Source organism: Cupressus sempervirens, chromosome 7 (genome assembly GCF_028749045.1).
Source record: "Cupressus sempervirens isolate cs-2001-9-10 chromosome 7, ASM2874904v1, whole genome shotgun sequence".
NCBI classification, from domain to species: Eukaryota; Viridiplantae; Streptophyta; class Pinopsida; order Cupressales; family Cupressaceae; genus Cupressus; species Cupressus sempervirens.
Window position 1 is genome coordinate 539212327 of NC_143124.1, and position 22118 is coordinate 539234444.

The following is a 22118-nucleotide window of genomic DNA, read 5'->3' on the forward strand; positions in this document are numbered from 1 at the left end:
AACACAAAAGTGATCCTGATGATGAAAGGCGATGAATGAACCTAACGAGGTGACTTGCTATAAATAGACACTCCCTCCAAGATTCTTGGAGCCCAAACCAGAAGCCGGAAATAAAAATTGAGAGCATCACTCAACTCTTCTAACTCAACTGAGCTCATTGGAACCAACAGATTGTGTCCCTCAAATGGAGCCAAAACACACCAGAGGCTATTGAAAAGCCTATAATTCTACAACTAAGACCCTCAAATCCCACTGTCAGCTCATGAGGGTTCTGATGGTTAATAGACCAAGCCAAGCGCAGGGATCTGTTAAAAATGGGGACATTATAGTCCTCCCTCCCTAAGATTGCTTGTCCCCAAGCAATCCCGGAACAAATGAACATCACAGTCCACCCGTATCCCAAGGGTAGAACTACGTACTATCTGTGTTGTGTACAAGCAACTCTTGTTGCACCAACACCACAATCCTCGCTCCCTCCAAGATTCTTGGAGCCCAAACCAGAAGCCCGAAATAAAAATTGAGAGCATCACTCAACTCTTCTAACTCAACTGAGCTCATTGGAACCAACAGATTGTGTCCCTCAAATGGAGCCAAAACACACCAGAGGCTACTGAAAAGCCTATAATTCTACAACTAAGACCCTCAAATCCCACTGTCAGCTCATGAGGGTCGTGATGGTTAATAGACCAAGCCAAGCGCAGGAATATGCTAAAAATGGGGACATTACAGTCCTCCCTCCCTAAGATTGCTTGTCCCCTAGCAATCTCGGAACAAATGAACATCACAGTCCACCCGTATCCCAAGGGTAGAACTATGTACTATCCGTGTTGTGTACAAGCAACTCTTGTTGCGCCAACACCACAGTCCTGCCTCCCTAAGATTGCTTGTCCCCAAGCAATCCCAAAACAAATGAACATCACAATCCACTCGTATCCCAAGGGTAGAACTGTGTACTATCCATGTTGTGTATAAGCAACTCCTGTTGCACCAACACCCAAATAATGGGCATCAACATCAATATCATCTAAAAACTGACCCTAGGCACTGATGAAGGCAACAACACATTGGAACTCAACCCAACTGAAATACCAACTCTGTCCATACCTAAGCCCCCATCAAACTGATATTCACACCCAACTGCACTGTAGAGATGGTAACAACCATAGGTACTTGAAATACTACCACCAACTCTAACCTCTGCCAAACTGTCTTAGGTGTGTTGTAGTTGCTAATCGTATCTACAAAAGATGGCGCTAACCCATACCATAATGGATGGTATGAAACTGGAGCCAATCCACACCAACGTGAAACCAATTCCTCTACTTGTGGGTCAAAAGAGAAGTAATGAGCATTCCTCACAGTGTAATGCCAATAAAAACCCTCAGTATCTGTCAAGGGCTCATCAATATCAAACTAGGAATCAAGAAATGACTCCAAACTCTTACTTCAAACTACTGGTTGGGCAAGAATTTGTGGAACACTCAGCAAACCCAACGTCAAAATCCCTGTGGGGAAGCATAGTAGACAAAGTCTCTACAATCTTTCCCACCAACCTCTGAATAGCACGAGAGCCTCGAATGAGAGTACCCTCAGACACTCTGTAGGAATCCTCCCGCACATTTGAACTCTCCAATAGATACGCCATGAAGGACTTTGTGTAGTAGAAATTATATGTGGAAGCATCAACTTGTTCCCTTGCAACCCACAACTAATCCCTTTGAAAATGTGGCATTGCCAACTGCCCAATGCTATCAACTGTATGAGATGAAGAAATAGATTCACTTATAGCAGAAGGAAGCAAATGAACATGAGAGTTTGACTCCACTGATACTCTTACCTCATCTGTACCTACTGCACCCATATCCGAGACGAATGTGTCTGCCACATCATCATGTCCCTCATCCTCAACCATGGAAGCAAACTCACTACCAACCACAATATTTGACTGAATAGGATTTGGGGTCGGTGTCGACTGTACCCGCTTTAACTCCATGGTAACCTCATCCAATTGTGACTGTGACTCTTGCAGAGCCAACTAAGTACATTGACGAGGGTCCGCAGTCACCTCAAGCTCTTGGGTGAGCTCACCCACCTCCTCTTTCTCTAACAAAGTCTCATAACAGATGCTACCCAACTCCAGAAGGTAATCCTTGTCAACAACTAACTGTGAATAGTTATGCTTCAAGAACTTGACACCCTTTTGAAGTGCATGAACTTCTGCTAGAGAAAGAGTACTATCACTGTGGTCATCAGACATAGGAGCACCCCAACTATGTCGCTAGCATCTGATGGATAGCATCATAATGCTCAAAAGCTAAAGAAATGTCACTATCACTCAGCTTCAGCTGACAAGTCACATGACACCTTTGTAGCCCCTGACTGCTATGCAAGCTCTTTGTCTCACTAACTACACTGTGATAGGAAATTGAATCAGAATTGCCCACCACAAGATTGCTCATATGTGTGCTATTGTCCTCGCACAACTTTGCATAAGAGATACAACTACTATGTACCTCAACCAACTCCTCATCCGAAGAAATGTAAGCCTTCGCAATATCAATCTCCTCACATGTCTCAACTTCCACCTCAATAGTAAGATCTTGTAACCATCGATCTTGGGACCCATCCAAAACCTCCTCAGAGTCATCACCAATATTTGACAAGGGGTGTCATACCCAGTACAACTCATAGCATCATCAAATGGATCATCATGTGTCCATATTATTTGCATCCACTTCTCCCAATAAAGCATTAATTGCTGACACCTGACTCAACATATGGCTGTGAATCGGTAATACTAGAGCATGAACCCACATCTACGGACTTCGCCGTAACACTTAGATCACCAACATCACCGCTAGGTAACTCCATACGTGTCTCGGTCCCACCTAAGGAAGCAACTACCTCTTGCACTAGAGCAACACTTTGATAGGTGACACATAAGTCTATAATAACAATCCCCTCTTCGAGAGAGCCAAAAGTATCAGTGGTAACAACTACATCGACTGTCTCTGCACTAACTACAACAACTTTGGGAGCCTCAACCTACTGAAGCTCAGTGCCATTATCCTCCGTTGCCACTGACACAACCACATGTCCCTGTGAAATAAATCCATCATCAACACTGCAAATAGGACTAGCAGGTGCCGTACTAAATATAAGTACATTTGCATCATAGTCACTCATCGGGGAAAATTCAAGTTTCCTTCCCTACAACCTCGATGTCGACCTTCTAAAGGCAGAAACCATATACCTCGCTACCCTCTCAACTGTCTCTGGATCCGACAAGTTCTCCGCCAACCTTTGTTGATGAAGCTTAAGTTTCTCCATACTCTCTTGCAAAGCATTCATTTTCGTGCTAACTTCTTCATTACTCCATCAACTTCTAGAATTGCTAGTCCTCCTATGTTTGTCCATGGCTAGAAAATGCTAGAGTGCTGGTCGCTCTAAATGCAATAGCAAATCTGAAAATAAAATAACTTTCCTACCCCACAGGATGGCAGGAAACCGCTCTGATAATGATCAGTATACAACACAAACTCATTAAAAATAAAATAATGTCTCCACTTCTTGAAGGCTTGAACAATAGCATAAAACTCATGATCATACACAAAATACTTCCTTGTAGCATCATTCAACTTCTCACTTAAGAAAACAACAGGTTTACATTCTTGACTCAATACAACTCCTATTGCACTGCCACTTGCATCACATTCAACTTGAAATACCTTATTGAAATTAGCCAAAGCTAATACAGGTAACAACCTTTTGTTTCACAATCTCAAAACTCTTATTAGCCCCATGTCGTGTAGAACCCTAAGTTGATTTGCTTGTAGGGTGGTAAATTTGCGGATTTGGCCTATAACTTGCAGAGGGTTATGATCTTACAGGAACTTGATTGTAAAGATGGTTCGAGGTAGAGGAAATGTTGACAATGCCACATTGGATACATTGAGACAAATTGCAGCCAGATTAGATGCTGTGGAGACAACCCAGAGGAGAGGAGCACATCTTGATGATGTGAGTGATGATGAAGCAATAGCACCAAACCCTAATCCAGAACCTAAAGAAGATCAAGATGAAGCAAGATTGTTGAGAGTATTGTCTAGGGCACATTCAAAGCTTGTTGTGGAAGTTGTCTCTTATGATGGAAAAATGGATACCAATGTTGTGTTGGATTGGATCTCTGATGCGAAAAAGTTCTTTGACTTTGAAAACACTCCTGATAATAGGAAGTTGAAAATTGCAGTTACTAGGTTGAAAGGTCATGCCTCATTGTGGTGGGAGCATCTGCAAACTAATAGACAAAGGAGAGGAAAGGAGAAGATCAGAACTTGGCTGAAAATGGTGAACAAGGTAAAGAAGAAATTCCTTCCTGCTGATTACCAAGTTAGCTTGTTGAGGAAAATGCAAAATTTGAGGCAAAGGGACATGACTGTGAATGAGTATACTGAGGAATTCTATAGATTGGACATCAGATTTGGACATGTGGATGATGATGTTGAGAAAGTTGCAAGGCACCTAAATGGATTGAGATATGGAATTCAAGATGAGATAAGTTTAGTGAAATTGGATAGTGTGGAAGAAACATACCAATATTGCCTTGAAAGCTGAGGAGATCTTGACAAAGAAGCATGAAGAAAGACAAAGATAATGAATGAGGTAACATAAATGCTATGATTCAAGGAGACATTGAGGCACTATATGTACAAGTTGTTCAATGATAGGCTTATTGGATAATGAATCTGAAATGTCAAAAGCATTTACAAAAATATCTTTAATCTCATGCAAAACCTGTTTTTGCTTATGCTCTCTCTTGAGCTTTTCTCGTCTTGATTTGTGTTGTAGAACTTCCTGGAGTATTTCCATCTCTTCAAGTGTGATTGTTGTAGGATTAAGCTGTGGTAACACAATCACTTCGTCCAAACTAACATCCTCCAGAGTTGTAGTGTCAGCACTCTTGGGTGTGCTAGTATTCGGTCTTGCTGGAATAACCTTCTTTGGTTATAGCTAAACCAAGCATCAATTTCTTTCACATTGCAATGGTTTGACATTTTGTCAAACACTTGGCAAGCAACCCAATTACCATTGAATATATGATGTCTTAAATTTTCAAACACAATATCAAGATGTACAACAAACTGATCACAAATTTATTTAATTTTTGCCTTATAAGTTTTGCATAAATAAATACCAAATGTCAATAAACAATTTTGAAATGATTCGCACCAGCCTTTGAATTCATTCATTGACATACAACAAATAATGAAAAGGGAATTTAATTGCTGGCTAATCGCTATAAATCAGAATTTGAAGCCAACTTGTTATACTTCCAAACAATGTAATATAAAATGAATTTTACAAATTAAGAACTTGGCCTTTGCCGTAGAATGTAATTGCAAAGTCAAACTGAAAGCTGCCTGGTCCTTCAATCTGGCGTTCATACTCTACTCTTACAAATGCTGCCCAAAATTGATATAGAAAATCACGCCAAATACAAGAACCCTTGGCATTCAAGCTGAAAAGTCCAACACTAATTCTGATGCAAATCGAATAAACTGGGATATCCAGAATTACCAAACTCCAATTTGCAGACTAAATCCTCGCCCAACAATAGAGATAATTGAAAACGAATTAAAATTAAATCCTTCAGCAAGTTAGTCACTTCTCAGCCACAGTAGACACAGTATGAGAAGTCTCTTCAATTTAGATTGAAAATTAAATCAATACCACTTTACCTCAGCAGTGGATTGATGCACAAACTCAATCTCAAACCCTTCTACTTCAGCAAGGGCACATAAAATCAGAACTTCAGGGAACGTCACAAAGATGACAAAATAAAATAAGATAATCAAATGATTGGATGCTTTCCCATCAAATGTTGTCATATATATAATCTCCCAATGACACCAGTTTCCCAAAAGAACCCCACTTATACAACATTAAAATATAATTTATTAATTGCTTTTGGTTCTAGAAATGACCTTTTCCACCATAACTTAATATTTTGACACACAAGGCCATTGTTTCTTATTCCCTCGATTTAAAACTTTTCGTCCCAGTTCCAACGACATATGATACTAAGGTGATCAACCAACAACACTAACAAAAATAGCAACCTCAACATATTTAGATGAATATAATAATAATTCACTCATCTTGCGAAAACAACTAAAGATGCATTAGAATCGAAATCTAACAATACCAAAGTGATCTTGATGATGAAAGACGATGAATGAACTTGACGGGGTGACTTACTATAAATAATCGCTCCCTCCAAAAATCTTGGAGCCCAACCGAGAAGCCCGAAATAAAAACTGAGAGCATCACTTAACTCTTCTAACTCAATTGAGCTCATCAAAAGCAATAGATTGACTTACTGGTAAATAGTAAGTCCTTCAAATGGAACCAAAACACACCATAGGCTATTGGAAAGCCTATAACCCCACAATTGAGACCCTTAAATCCCACTATTAGCTCACGAGGGTTGCAATGGGGAATTGACCAAGCCAAGTGCAGGAACCTGCTAAAAATGGGGACATTACATTATTTGTGATAATCCAAACCACATTCTCACTACCCACCATCGTTATTGCCTCAATGAGAATTCGAGAAATGAAGTGTGAATTCTTAAGTTCTTCACAATTAACCGCCCAGAAAAAACATTGCCCCTTTGGGGCACATTGCAATCACATTAATCAATGGCCGGTTTCTTGTATCTTTCTATCCATCAGACACAATAGTTATACTTGAAGTTTTCCACGAAGTTCTGATTGGTTGAAGAGTTTGTCTATAGAAAATTTTTCTTTCTGCAAAAGAGTAGTACGCACCTTTTCAAACCCAGGACTAGTGTAATCAGCCAATGCTTTAAGGATGGCTGCGGCCGTTTCCTTCCAATATGGCCATCTTACCAAGTTGAAATGAAGACCATTGGCATAAAGGCAACATGCAATTGCTTCATCAATAAGCTCTCTTGCCTCCATTTTGAATGCTTGATTCAACGGACCTCTTTTGTGGGTAATAACTTCTACTTCTTCCTCTTCCTCTTCCTCTCCCGGTATATGTAATTGCAAGAATGGATGTTTGGAGGATATGACATGATCTGTGGGCAATTTTACTTTGCTCTTTCTGAATGAAGGTTGATAAAAAGTTGTTAACTAAATGATCAGTAGCTTCTTGTTCTTTTGTAAATCCTGCTAATTGTGCACGTTCGTTCTTTTTCCATCTTTTCTTCCTTTGCACATTGTTATTCCTTTACCAGTAGGGACCATAGAATGAGCTGTTGAATGGTTTATTATGATATACATTGCATTTCCAAATGTATGAACCACCTCCTGAAACCTGTTATAACTTCAATATTGAAGTTATCACTTTGTTCATCTTGCTCTATTTCTGAACTTTGACTACTAGTAGTGGCCATTCTTACATGATAGAAACTATAAATCTAATAAGAAAATAAAAAAAATTAATTAGAAATAATTAAATAGACTATGAACATCAACATACATCAAACATACAATTGCAAAAATATTTAAAAAGATGGCTAAACTTGTTCCTTCATTTCTTAAAAAAAATAAAAATGGAAAAAGGCTTGTAAAAATTCTTCCAGAACTTGAAAAATTCATCATCATCTCAAAAAAAATAGTAAAAGATCTGATGAGTGGTATCAAATGCTTACATTAGATGCTTAGAAATCTTTTGTAGGAGCTATTTGATACCCTACGAATGATCCTCTTCAAAAATAATGACATTGCTTTCAAAATGCGAAATGGAAACCAAATGAGAAGAGAGCACAGCTGCAAACAAAATGAGAAGAATGAACAATGAAGGGTCTCTTTTAAGGCCGTTTTAGGGTTTAAGAGCAAAAATGGAATTAGACACATGCATATTAAGTCACTTAAGTGACTGGGCATCCAAAAAAATCACAGGTGCTCTCCAGGTGCTGTCTGGGTGCTCTTGAAAGCATCCCGTGTGCACCCACATTGGCTGGGCATGCTTCCTGGGGACACCAGTGCAGCACCCAAAAGCACCGGTGCACAGCACCAGAACCCGCACCTGGGCATATGTCAGATGCATCGGTATCTTAGTTCTCAGCTATATTTTCCTACCTTATTTCTGATATTGGTTCTTGGACGTCGTTGACTGCCTCCAAGTCATGCACGCGCACGGCTGTCATTCATTGATGGAACTTAATTGCTGCAGATTAAAGAGCTACACCATATGTAGCATCACCAAACTCATAACTGTAGAAGTCATGGCTATTCGAGTTTTCACTCCCGTCTCCTTGTATTGTTCATTCAGAGAATATGAAGAGGTTTCAAAACGGCTCATTCTCATAACTGCTGTTATTTTATGTGTCTCTGAGATTAGTATCAATGCGTTGATATAACTTTGTATGAAGTGTTGTGGGCTCTTGAATATGAAGTGAAACTCAGTGACGACTGTTATCAGCTCAGATCATAATGATTGATTATTCTTGTTTCACTGTGTATTGGCTGGGACTCTTGGGTTACGCAATATTGATGTAAGGAGTGTCTTTTATTTTTTTCATGATTCATGATTCATGATCATTTCTTTTTGGTGTGCATAGCATCATTGAGGCTGTCGGGTATATCGTGGCTGTAGGAGTATATTGTTTCCTACAGGGTTGTTGATCAGGATTTTCAATTTTTTATATTTAGCATATATTTGCAGGAGAGGTTGTTTTATTCTTATCCCTGTCGCAGCATTCGTTCAGCATGTAGATGCAAAGCTCATTATTTTGTAAGGGGAGTTCTTTAGATTCATTCTTTGTGTATAAGCTCAAGAACTTGTGAGGTGTGGTCCAAGACGCTGTTAGTATTATTCAATAAAGGAGTAGTTTTTGGTGTTGCTGGATTTTTACCTCGAGTAAGAGGGTTTTCCCAGGGTATCTCGGGTGTTATGTGTTCTTAGATATCTGCCAGTTGTATTAAGCCATTCTGGTTCTAAAATTTAACACACCGCTTGTGCCATGTCTGATAATGGAAGGATCTGCTATAATAACCAGTCTTGAAAACTGGGTACTGGTAGATGCTGAATAAACAACCATATAATCAGATTTTAAAATTATCATATATATTGGAATAAACCTTGCATCATTATATTCAGATCTCATGATATTTCCTGTTTATATGGCAGTGCTACGTGTGTCCAATCAAGAAACCTCCCCCGGTCTGATTCATTTGTCATGCTATATTGATGAGTCTCTTTCTCTGACATCAACACCTTTTCTGGAAAGAATATACTCATACTGCAAACTTTGTCTTATTGCAAGCATGTTAATGGTAGATACATAGATGCAGTCTGTTCTGTTTGACATCAATGACAAATAGGAACCAGGCTAACAAAGTCTAAACAGTTTCCTGATGATTGTAATGTCAACAAGCGTGATGTCAAGAAGCAGCTTTCAATCATTAAGAAATACAATGTACATTGATAATAATTGTGATTTGCCTGATTAACATAGTGAGGAAACATAAAAATTGGGAGAGCAAGCCTGCGCTAGAGTTGAACTGGTCCACAAATAGAGCAAACGGCCCCGAGGTATGAGCAGAGTCACAATAGTAGTGAGTGCGGTTATCCTTTGCAGGGAAAAACCTGCACAAGCACTTGCACTGAAAGGAGGTTTGTTACACCAATTGTAATCTATATAGAATCTTGTAAATATAAAGCGACATTGGGTCATTAAAGAATTTCATTTCATTAGGATGGAGGATAGCTCAAAATGATCAAAATCTTGTGTTCTTTCAACGTAGCATTTTTGTTGTGTTTTCTGAACTGGAAGGTCTTGAGGAATTTTTAGAGTATGGTCGACAAAACTAAAATGATGAAGGAAGAAGAAATCAATTTTGATAGCAAACTTATTCTGATATTTGAGAAGCTTCAATAACTTCAATACAACCTATTATTGAATATACGAGACACTTCAAATTTATCTTCCAGTGATGAGCAATCAAGTTGGATTTTTTGAAACATTATTAGGTCACATAAATAATATGTTACCCCAAGTTTCTGGGATGGGATGGGGAAACGGGTTTCCGGGACATTTTTCTTGACTGGAGCAGGGGACATTAGGGGATGGCTATATATATATATACGAGTTTCCAAATATATTCATCAATTTCACATTCATCACAACAACATATTTTAGATTACCAGTTCCATTCATCAATGGTTGAGCATAGCAATTAGCATCTAATCAAATCATCATAGAAAATAGCATCAATTTCAATCATCATCTAAGAATACCAATAGTAAGTTATCAAATGTGAATCAAATGGGAGAATGAAAAACATCATAGATTCATATCTCAAGGGCTGCAATTTTCAAGTTTCAAGTTTCAACTTTGAACAAAATTAAAAATGAGATTTAAACTTTAAATTTTTGAAGTATCAACTATAGTCTATCAATGAACATATAATCGTTCCATCAAATGTATCAACTATCAATGATCATAACATGTCAAGACAAAACACTCCAAGCCTGAAACATCAAAGTCAAAATGAAAACAAAGATAGCATGATAAGCTGCTCCTAATCATCCATATCGATGTCACTATCACTGCCATTCTGATTTGATATGTCAACAAAGTTATAAAATTTATAACTTTTATTTTATTATTTATTTTAAGTCTGACTTCCAAGCGCGGGGACTGCAGATGGGTAAAAACCAGGTATTTTTAATGTTATTTTTGGGTTTAATATATTTTTGAATTGGAAACTTTTATCAGTCCCCGATACGGATAAGAAACAGCAATGCAGTACCTGGGACAGTCAATGCGACCTGGAAACTCATTGACCATGTCCGAATTTCTGGGACGCATTTCTGATTTTCCTATTTGGGTGGAGACGGCTAGGAAACGTCCCCTACTTTCCCCCCCGTCCCCAAAACTGTCCCCATTTCCGAAACCTGAGGCTTAGGGCCGAAAACGCGTCCTTGGGTAACATAGCATCTTAGGCATATCACAGTATTATATTCGGGTTCTTCAAAGTCATTTCCATGCCTTGTCTCTAGCCCGGTTAGGGCATGTGCCTACATATCTAGATGGACATTGGTGTACTTGGCCACTGACAGACCCTGCAGCTGACCCAGCTGTAGAGGAATACATATTTGCCATTTAATGAAGAATCAACCTACACATACAAAATACAAATTGAAGCCACAGATTTCGAAATTTAATAAACATATTTAGCAACAAGCTAAATTAGATAATTTTTTAAAATAAGCTTAAACATAAGCTGAAACTCGAAACTTGAAGGAAAAAAACTATAAACTTTTCTAGAAAAATTGCTAAAAAATGGTGTTAGATCTCTTATTCATTACACTCTAAAATGTGTTAGAATACTTTGCAAATGGCATTATAGAGTTTGTATAAACTTAGATGCAACTAAGGCAAGACAAAATGATTTTGAAAAAAAGAAAGAAAAGAATTTAGTAAACTTACTTGTGAATCTGAATTTGCTTGGAACATCTCTTTGAATCTGTTTCAAATCCACAAGAAATTGATCTACAAGGCTGTAAATGACCACCTTTCTTCTTCAAAACCTACTTCTCCCCTCCACAATTGCTCTTACAAAAAAAGAAATTTGTTTTGATATGTTGCTGGGTGTCCCAGTTTTACTGGTGCCATCTGTGAAATGTTAGCAAGTTACCAGGCTAATTTGTAGATATATCAGTGACTTCTCTGCAAAAATTCTGCGATATTTTGAATGCATATCGGTGCGCAAACTTGACACAAATTCTTGTCCCGGAAATCTTCTCGTGAGAAGCCGATATTTTGGCGATAAGTCTGCGAGATTTATTAACTATGATATAGATAATTAAATCATTATCATTCTTGAAGAGGGAATGACATTACTTGTTTTGGTTTGAATGGTTTCTAATGATCACAATTTAGTTTTTTATTCCTTACTTTTGTTTCTGAGAGATTTTGCTATTGATGATTGTGTTTATTTGATAGTTAATACTTTACATTTGGTCATTTTCTTATATTTGTTCATTGCGATTCTTATATTTGCATGCTTTTTATATTCAGGGCCCAAGGAAGAAGATACTCCTTGCATTGCCTTCAAACTCAAGGCGTGGATGAGAAAACTTGTAAGATAGAGAACTTGTAAGATTGAACTTTTTAAACGTGCTTTAATCCACTATGGAGTAAATGTGGCGCATATTGGTGCTGGGGAAATATATTTGTAAATGATGAACAACAATCTATGTACCGTAAATTTATATGTTCCTCAATTACGTGCAAGTTATCTCACAAATATGCAGCCTTAGCAGCTGGAACATGTTTGCACACTTTATATGGTTTAAATCTGAAGAGTGCAGATTCACATTGTTGAAATTAGACTTGTTTTAATATATAGGTTATCGTTATAAGAAAGGATATGATAAGGTCAATAAGGTCAACCTTCATATGAAAACTAAATATAAGAAAACCGAGATTTATCATAAGAGTTGCTGAACTTTTCTAGCTTTTTTAACAATTCATAAAATGCTCAATGAGTTATAAGTTAATAATATCCTTCACCTTGGCATCATTTAAACGGAAAACATTCACTAGTTTTGGAGTCTATAAAGGTCTACTCAGGCTAGTCGATTTACTATGTACCGAAATATAAGCTGGACTGGAATTGCACACGTTATAATGGTGGAGATCGATTTCATTGAAATCAGATCACTTTTAATAAGCAGGTATCTTCTTAAGTAGAGTTCTGAGAAGTGAACTTTTTGTATATAAACTCAGCATAAGCAAATCGAATTTTATTATTAGTTGCTGCTCGATAGTTCTTGCTTTTTTGCAACTTATCGAAGCATTCTATGCATGATAAGTGAGATGATTATTTACTTCTAATCATTTTAATAGGGGAAGTATTGTACCTTTTGGATTCTGAGGTCTACTTAGACGTCTTGATTATTATAATTGCAAATATAAGTTGGATAATATTTGTGCACACATTATACAGGCCAAATTTAAAGAATGCAAATTTATATTTTGTTGAAATTAGAATTTTTTTGATGTACGAGTCATCCATTTAAACAAATATATGATGAAGTGAGGCTTCATATGTGGCCTAAATATAAACAAATCAAATTTATCATGAGCAAGGTGCTCGAAATCTCTACCTTTTTTTGAAATCTATTCAAGTATGCCATGCTTTAAAGCAGGGATGCTGACGTAATTGGCATAATTTGAATGGGGGAATCATTCGCGCCTTTTGAAGTCTCGAGGTCTACTGAAGACTTTAGTTTTCTATATACTGAAATTCAATAGCAAGATTCATATATGTTTTATGCCACAATTATTTGTTATTAATAAGTAAACTCTCAATATAGGGAACGTAAGTTGTATAGTTAAGTGAACTGTAAAATTGTTGCGCCCGATATTAAAATCTTTCCAGTGTATATTAATAATTAGAGTCATGGGCACTGGCAGGGCTTTCTTTGACGGCAACACGAATTAGCTGTATGTAAATGCGATGTTTGTGGTATGCTTGGTGTTTTTTTCAAGATATGAAATTTGGCGCAAATGCATGTTTAATAGGATATATCACCAGCTTGAGACACCCATCTCAGTAAGTTTCTACAATCTATAATGATTTGCTACTGCTTTTGGATCTTGATTCTGTACTAGCTTTTGATTTAAAAGTTTGTACACGATCAAGATTTAGAAGCATTAGTAAGTCAAATGTTCATTCGCAATCAAGATTCAGAAATATTAGCAAACCATCTCGTATTTCCTATCTGTCAATTGGATGTGACAAGCGTATTGTAAGGAAAATGGACAAAATAGATTAGATTAATTAAATAAAAGGAAAAAGTAGAATTAATTAAATAAAATAATTTTAATTTGTTTTTGAGGAGATGCGTGTAATAGAAATAAATAATTAATTGCTTCAATAGTTTTATTTATTCAATTAATAGTGAAAGATGGTCAAATGAAAAAATGTTGTAAGAAACGCTAGTAGGGAAGTCAATATTTTTTAAAGAGGGTACTTACATTTAGCCTGCTTATGGGGTCACACAGGGGACTCCATTTTCAGTAGTGTTTGAATGTTAGTGACAAAATACTACCATCAACATTTAAACCGTATTTGAATCTTAGTGACAAAATACTACCATCAACAATTAGGAAAGTCTATTTTTTTTAAAGAGGGTGCTTACATTTAACCTGCTTATGGGGTCACACAGGGGACTCCATTTCCAGTAGTGTTTGAATGTTAGTGACAAAATACTACCATCAACATTTAAACCGTGTTTGAATCTTAGTGACAAAATACTCTATGTCAATTCCAGTATAAATATCCCTTTAAAAAATGGAGATCTAATTAAATATAAAAAATACTCGGTATAAAATATAATAAAAATTTAATTAAGATCAATGAGTGGTTATAAGTCAAAATAAAGAGTCCAACTATTGAAGGATTATTTGTAAATGTGGGATCATTTTATGGAAAGAGGAGGTGAAGAAAGCAATCAGTTAATTAGGTTAAATTATCAATTCTAAAGCAACAATGAACGTAGCTGACTTGGTTTTTTGAAAGTTGGTAATTCCAAGTAATAGATATGAAAGGAAAGCCATTTCATTGAAAAAATTGTTGAACAAATAAATAATTCTTAAAGTAAGCAAGAAATCAGTCATCAAATCCCTCATGAAATTATAGAAACAATCATCAAATTTGTATCTTTCATAATTTCATTTTAGGATCAAGAAAACAAACAATTCAACTATTCAAGTTAAACAAAGTTGAACATTCATTATTCAACAATCATCATTTAGTCATCATTTATCAGGACATCAAATCAAAAATCTTTACATCATCACCCATAAATCCATCAAAATAAATTATTTGATTTATAGTGTCTTAAATTGTAAGAACCTTGCTAAGGTGTCAAATTTATGCTTAGTTAGGACTAATATATATATATATATATATATATGCTCATTCTTGTATGCATCATTAAACCTTATTATATATTTAATCAACAAATATTGATTTATCCTTCTATTAATTCATTATAATCAATCTCTATGAAGGTCCCCTAATTGTGGGTGTGCCTTTTTAATTATTAGATTCGTTTAATTATTATTTGCGTGCATAGGCCCTTTTACCATGTTAACATATTTCACATGTATTTGGTTCTTATGATCATATTGAACCCTAATTAAAATTTGAGACATTTTTGTCTCGATAGGGGTGACCTAGGTGGAGTGGGTCATATATTTTGTGACCTTGTCATTATAGTCATCCTTATCATGCTAACTTGGGACCAAAATTGAATTAAAGTTTTCTATTGTGATTTTTAGTAGGATTCTAAATCCATAGTTGACCTACTTTGACTATTGAGCCCTAAAATGGCTTAGGGAGGTATACAAGCAAGGGTATCTTCGTCATGTTGGGCAAACATCAATAATCAGACAAAAATCCAATAGAGTTTGAGCCTTAGTGGCAAAATACTACCATCAACAATTAAACCATCATACTATGTCAATTCCAGTAAGATGAGACAATTAAATCTAGTGTCTTTTTTTCAAAATGAGATTTAATTAAATAAAAAAAATTCCTTGGTATAGTATAATAAAAAATTAATTAAGATCAATAAACGGTCAAAAGTCAAAATAAAGAGTCCTACCATTGAAGGATTATTTGTAAATGTGGGATCATTATATGGAAAGAGGAGATGAAGGAAGCAATCAATCAATTTGGTTAAATTATCAATTCTAAGGCAACCATGAACGTAGGTGACTTAGTTTTTTGAAAGTTGGTAATTCCAAGTACTAGATATTAAAGGTAGGCCATTTCGTTGAAAAAATTGTTGAACAAATAAATAACTCACAAAGTAAACAATATATCAGTCATCAATCCCTCATGAGATTATACAAACAATCATCAAAGATGTATCTTTCATAATTTCATCTTAGGTTCAAGAAAACAAACAATTCAATTATTCAAGTTAAACAAAGTTGAACATTTATTATTCAACAATCATTTACAGAGATTTATAATGCAAAAGTCATTATCAAATACTAATTCATGCAGTTAAATATACAAAAAAGAAAAAGAAAAATAACATTTAAGAATCAATTCATTCAACCATCACTTATCAGGACATCAAATCATAAATCTTTACATCATGACCCATAGATCCATCAAAATAATTGATTCAATTTATAGTGTCTTAAATTTTAAGCACCTTGCTAAGGTGTCAAATTTACGCTTAGGACTAAATTTAGTATATGCTCATTCTTGTATGCATCATTTAATTAGAAAATATTTAAATATTTATCCTTCTATTAATTCATTATAATCAATCTCTATGAGGGTCCCCTAATTGTGTGTATGCCTGTTTAATTATTATTTGCATGCATAAGGACTTTTACCATGTTGGCCTATTTCACACATTTTTGCTTCTTATGATCATATTGACCCCTAATTAAAATTTGAGTCATTTTTGTCTCGACAAGGGTGACCTAGGCGAAGTGGATCATAAATTTTGCGACCTTGTTAATATAGTCATCCTTATCATGCTAACTTGGGACCAAAATTGAATTGAAGTTTGGTATTGTGATTTTTAGCAGGATTCTAAATCCATAGTTGACCTGCTTCGACTATTGAGCCCTAAAATGGCTTGGAGAGGTATACAAGCAAGTGTATCTTCCTCATGTTGGGCAAACATCAACAATCAGACAAAAATCCAATAGTGTTTGAACCTCAGTGGAAAAACACTACCACCAAAAATTAATCCATCAAACTATGTCAATTCCAGTAAGATGAGAATTAAATCTGATGTCCCTTTTCAAAAATTAGATTTAATTAAATATTAAAAATACTTGAATTTTTATTATGAAATTGATTTGTTATCTCCTGCGATGAAAGCTCCTGTGAAGGTTCCGGCTCCTTCTCCTGCTCATAGTCTGCTGAATGCTTCGGGGGAGGTTCTTTGTTCCCAAGGTGCAGTTCAGTATGATCCTCCTACTGCGGCTTGGATTGTCCCTGTTGTTCCTTCTCCAGCTGCCCTTGCATCTGCTGCTTCTGGGTCTTAGGCTACTGTGGGGAGATCTGATATCTCCTATGCAAATGCTTCTTATGAGGCAAGTATTGGTGGTCCTCCTGTGAAGGGGCGGGGGGGGGGGGGGGGGCGCTGGATTCGATGGTCCTGTAGTGAAGGGGGGTGCTTGTTCGGCTATACCTGTAAGTAACCTACTTGTGCTTCACCTAGATTCGAATATTGTTGATGAGATCAAGACATATGAGGTGGACTACTTTGCTACTGCTGCTATTTTTTGTTTTGGGGTTTTTTGGCCCTCTCTTTCGGATCTGCATGCTTGGATCTCCAAATATTGGGAACCTAGCATTTTGGATTTAGTTTAGATTTACCTTGTGGCAAGGGGTTTCTTTATTGTGAAATTTGGAATATGCTGAAGATAGAAAGTCTATCCTGTGCCGTGGTTTCTCTTGGGAGGAGAGGTTCCCCTTGATGGCCAAACCTTGGTATAAGTTAAACAAAGTTGAACTTAAATTATTCAACAATCATTAATGGAGATTCATAGTGCAAAATTCATTATCAAATACTAATTCATGTAGTAAAATATACAAAGTAAAAGAAAAAAAAACAATTAAGAATCAAGTCATTCAACCATCTTTTATCAAGTAATTTGTTAGATTTCGAAATGAAGCTCCCGCCCAAGCTCCTGCCCGCATCGTTGAAGTTCCCACTCGCGTCGTTGTTGTCACCTGCGTAGAATGTGGACAAGTCAACTATGCCCGCGTTGCCTCTGCATGGGCCTTTTCCTGATCCTGGCCTTGGCCCTATTGCCTCTGCTTTGTTAACGCCTTCTGCCCTGATTTCTAGGTTGCACGGCAGTGCCCTAACCTCTCCTTCGGTTGTTCTTGCTGGGTCGGCAGTTGAGGCTCATAGATCCACCTTATCTTATGCGAATGTTGCTGGCTACGAGGCTAATTTAGGTGGTCTGAATGTGAGGTCGGGTTCCTAGGGCAACTTTGGGGGTCCAAATGAGCAGTTGGGGTCTAAGGATTTTGTGCCAGTTGCTATTGGCAACTCGTTTATTCTGGAGTTAGAACCAACCATTGTTGAGGATACTTCTGAACAGCTAGAAGATTTCTCCTCTTCAGCTACCATTTTCCGCTTCAAGGGTTTTTGGCCTTCTCTATTGGACTTGCATGCATGGATTGGTCGTGTTTGGGAACCCTTTATTTCAGGTACAACTCAGATATCCCTATTGCTAGGGTTTTTTCATTGTGAAGTTTGATTCAACTGAAGATAGATAGAAATGCTATTCTTTGTCGAGGTTTCTCTTGGGATGAGAAATTTCCCTTGATGGCTAAACCCTGGTTCAAGGATTTTGACCTGTCAATGAAATCCTTTAACAAGGTCCCTCTATGGGTCAGATTGCCGAATCTTCCCCTTCACCTTTGGGTGGATTCTGTTCTAGAGGCGGTGGGGGAGGCCCTTGGGGATTTCTTGCTTGTGGATTTTGCTTCTTCTAATTTATATCACACCACTTATGCTCGGATCCTAGTTGAGGTTGACATCTCCAAGGGTCTCCTAGCGATGATTTGCTTGGCTTCTTCGATTGGTTCTTGCGTCCAATGTCTTGATTATGAAGGAATCCCTTTCCGTTGCAGGAAGTGCCACAAGACTGGTCACCTTGCTACTCGTTGCTCCTCTGAAAAATCTAGACCAAAAAAGTGTCCTTGTTGGAAGAATGCTTCGGACGATCTCTACACTGTTCTCAAAACCCCTTCCATTGGGGATGGTGACTCTTCTCTGGACTCTTAGGTGGCTGCCTCACTTGCTATCCCAGTTGGCTCTCCTGCTACGTTGGAGTCCCCCTCTGTTCCACCCTTGTCTGTGGATGCTTCCTCTGTTGATGTTTCTTCGGTGGAGGCAGAGTTTGTTCTTCCTACTCCCTCTCCCGCCCCGGTTCTGGATGTTCCTCCTGGTCCTGTTGAGGGCCAGGACCTTGTTCCCCTTCCTGTCCCCACCCCTATACTGGACTTTCCTCCTGGTTCAATGGACGGCCATTTGGCTTCGGGCTCTTCTAGGTAAGTTGTTGTTTTTTCGGATCCCCCTGGGCGTTTTGTTTCTTTAGGAGATTGGACTGCTGAGGTAGCCAAGGTGGAGGATGGTTGGACTGTGGTACAAAGAAAGAAAACTAGGCCATCTGCTCCTCCTTTAGAAATGAATCTTTGATCATGCAGGGGAGGTTGTAATTCAAAGTGCAAATCGTGATGTATCTGGCCCTGCCTCCTTCTTGGATCTTTTCTTATGGCTGGTGATAGGCTTTTTTGTCACCTTGGTTACCCTTAGTTAGGGGGGTGACCAGTTCTGCGTTTGTTTGTTGTACCTTTGGTCTTTGCGCTCATTGAAAATCTTTAGTCTTGTACAAGGTTTCAGGCACCCTTCAAAACCTATTTTACCTAATCAAAAACCATCTTTTATTAGGACATCAAATCATAAATCTTTACATCATCACCCATAAATCCATCAAAATAAATTACATAGTGTCTCAAATTGTAAGCACCTTGCTAAGGTGTCAAATTTATGCTTAGTTAGGACTAATTTTAGTATATGCTCATTCTTGTATGCATCATTAAACCTTATTATATATTTATTTAGCAAATATTTAAATATTCATCCTTCTATTAATTCATTAGAATCAATCTCTATGAGGGTCCCCTAATTGTGGGTGTGCCTTTTTAATTATTAGATTTTATTTAATTATTATTTGCATGCATAGGCCCTTTTTCCATGTTTGCCTATTTCACACATTTTTGCTTCTTATGATCATATTGACCCCCAATTAAAGTTTGAGTCATTTTTATCTCGACAAGGGTGACCTAGGCAGAGTGGGTCATAGATTTTGTGACCCTATCATTATAGTCATCCTTATCATACTAACATGGGACTAAAATTGAATTGAAGTTTGGTATTGTGATTTTCAGCAGGATTCTAAATCCATAGTTGACCTACTTTGACTATTGAGCCCTAAAATGGCTTGGGGAGGTATATAAGCAAGGGTATCTTCCTCATGTTGGGCGAGCATCAACAATCATCATGCAAATAGGCCTTCAAGCATTCCATCTCTTTAGTGGGGTGAGCATCAAAAATCATCATGCAAACATGTCTTTTATTGTGTCTTTTAACGTATTTTTGGAGTCATGTTGTTGCATGTACATTTGTGATCTCATTCCAAGCTCACTTGAGTTGTAAAGGTATAAGACTCTTATCAAGCCCATGCTACTTATGGTACACTTTCTTTCCTTTATGCGATTTGTATTCAATTTTTAGGCTAATTCCTATACAAAGGTTTGATTGAGGAAAACTCTTTTCTCTCAACATTTCTCCCTTCTTTTTGTGTGTAGGTGATAGGCGATGTAACTATAGAAGGAGCTAGGCTTTCTCATTAGTTTTTACTAGGTCAAGGGCAGCTTTCAAGGTTAGGGGGAAGTCAAGTCACCCCTGCCACTCCTGTCTAATCATTTTATGCCAAAATTTGATTTACAAGTTGTAGATATGGTCTTAAAATTGAGTTCTTAGTCTGGTAATTGTCCTTTTCCTTTTTCCATATAAAACTACTTTCTCACTCTTCCTAGCTTTAGATCTACTTTGTTCAATTGTATTTGCACAATCATTTCAATTGTAGCAAAATATCATTGCATTCACTCAACGGTTGGGCCTCCTCAAGCCTAGTGGTTCATCTTCTTTCAAATCTAAGAGGAGATAAACCCATTGTTCCTAGTTCCCTTACACAAACAAGTGAACACTATTTCTTTCATTACATAATTACTCACTAGTATTTAATCGACAATGTACATTTTGATGAATTTTAGGCAATGTGAATGTTGAGTTAGGGATGAGGTCCTTGAATTTAGTAAATTTTAAATTATTCTTCAACTATTCTTAATATGGCCTAACTATGGATAGTGTGATATGATTTATTGGTTTGGTAGCTTACACACATGCACAAGCACACACTTATGTATGTACACACACACACACACCCATACATATGAGTATGCACACAAGAAAATACATATGCACGTGCGTGCACGCGCGCGCGCGCACAGACACACACACACACACACACACACACACACACACACACACACACACACACACACACACTTCATTTGAGAGTAAACAATTTGACTAACTTTGTATGTTGTCACTATTGAGTTATGAATGGGGTGCTTGAGTTTAGTATATTTGCAAAAGTATCTTAGAGAAGATATATTCTTTCCATAATCCATTCTATAGTAAGCCACTATTTTTGGAAGGGAGCACCCCATTCGTAACTCAAAAATCACAATATCCAAAATTAGTTAAATTGTTTACTCTCAATTGAAGCGTGCACACACAATAGTAAATTTTTTTAATCTATTGTCAATAAAATAATATTTAGTGTAAGATATAAAGGAATTAAAAAAGAGTAAAATTATAATGAATGAATAAATAAATAAAATCAAATACAAGAGAGATTGTAGAAAGTATCTTACATTTCTAAATAGGATTTAATAATAAATGATAATAAATATGTAAATAAATAATTTATTATAGAATAATATAAATTAATTAAATCTAATGAAACGTCAAGAGATATATAATGAAACAATGTGACTCCTTCAAAAGAAAATATAAAAACGAGAGTTCATTTTAAAAGAGGAAGAAAGAAGAGGAGAAGATAGAAGTTAAAGACAGATTGATAGAAGAGGAAATGAATGAGGAAAAAAAAAGTGACTATTTCCAATGGGTGCGATGATGAAATGATATGACTCTTCGAATGGGTTGTAATGATGAATGGTTGCGACTCTTCGAAAAGTTTATAATTATAAAGTGTTGTGACTTTTTGAAAGGAATGATTATGAAGGGTTGTGATTTTTCGAAAGGATTGTGATTATGAAGGGATGCGACTTTTAAAAAAGACATAGATGACAAATAAAATAAGATTTATAAATTACCATTGAATTAAAAAAAAAGGATGATATCAAAAGGAGAAAATAGAACAAGGTAACAAAATAGATATAATCACATACCTCTTGGCATATATTAAACATGAAAAATGAGACAACTCC

General features: G+C 36.8%; 1 protein-coding gene across 1 annotated transcript in view; it reads left to right on the plus strand.

The window, feature by feature from the left end:
- LOC149547891 (uncharacterized) overlaps window positions 1-12364 on the plus strand; it is a 45659-nt gene extending 33295 nt beyond the window's left edge. The window contains exon 8 of the mRNA XM_089791941.1: window positions 12056-12364. Within this exon, the coding sequence (XP_089648067.1) occupies window positions 12056-12109 (54 nt within the window). The 3' untranslated portion in view covers window positions 12110-12364. The remainder of the gene's footprint in view (window positions 1-12055) is intronic.
- Window positions 12365-22118: the final 9754 nt, after the last annotated feature.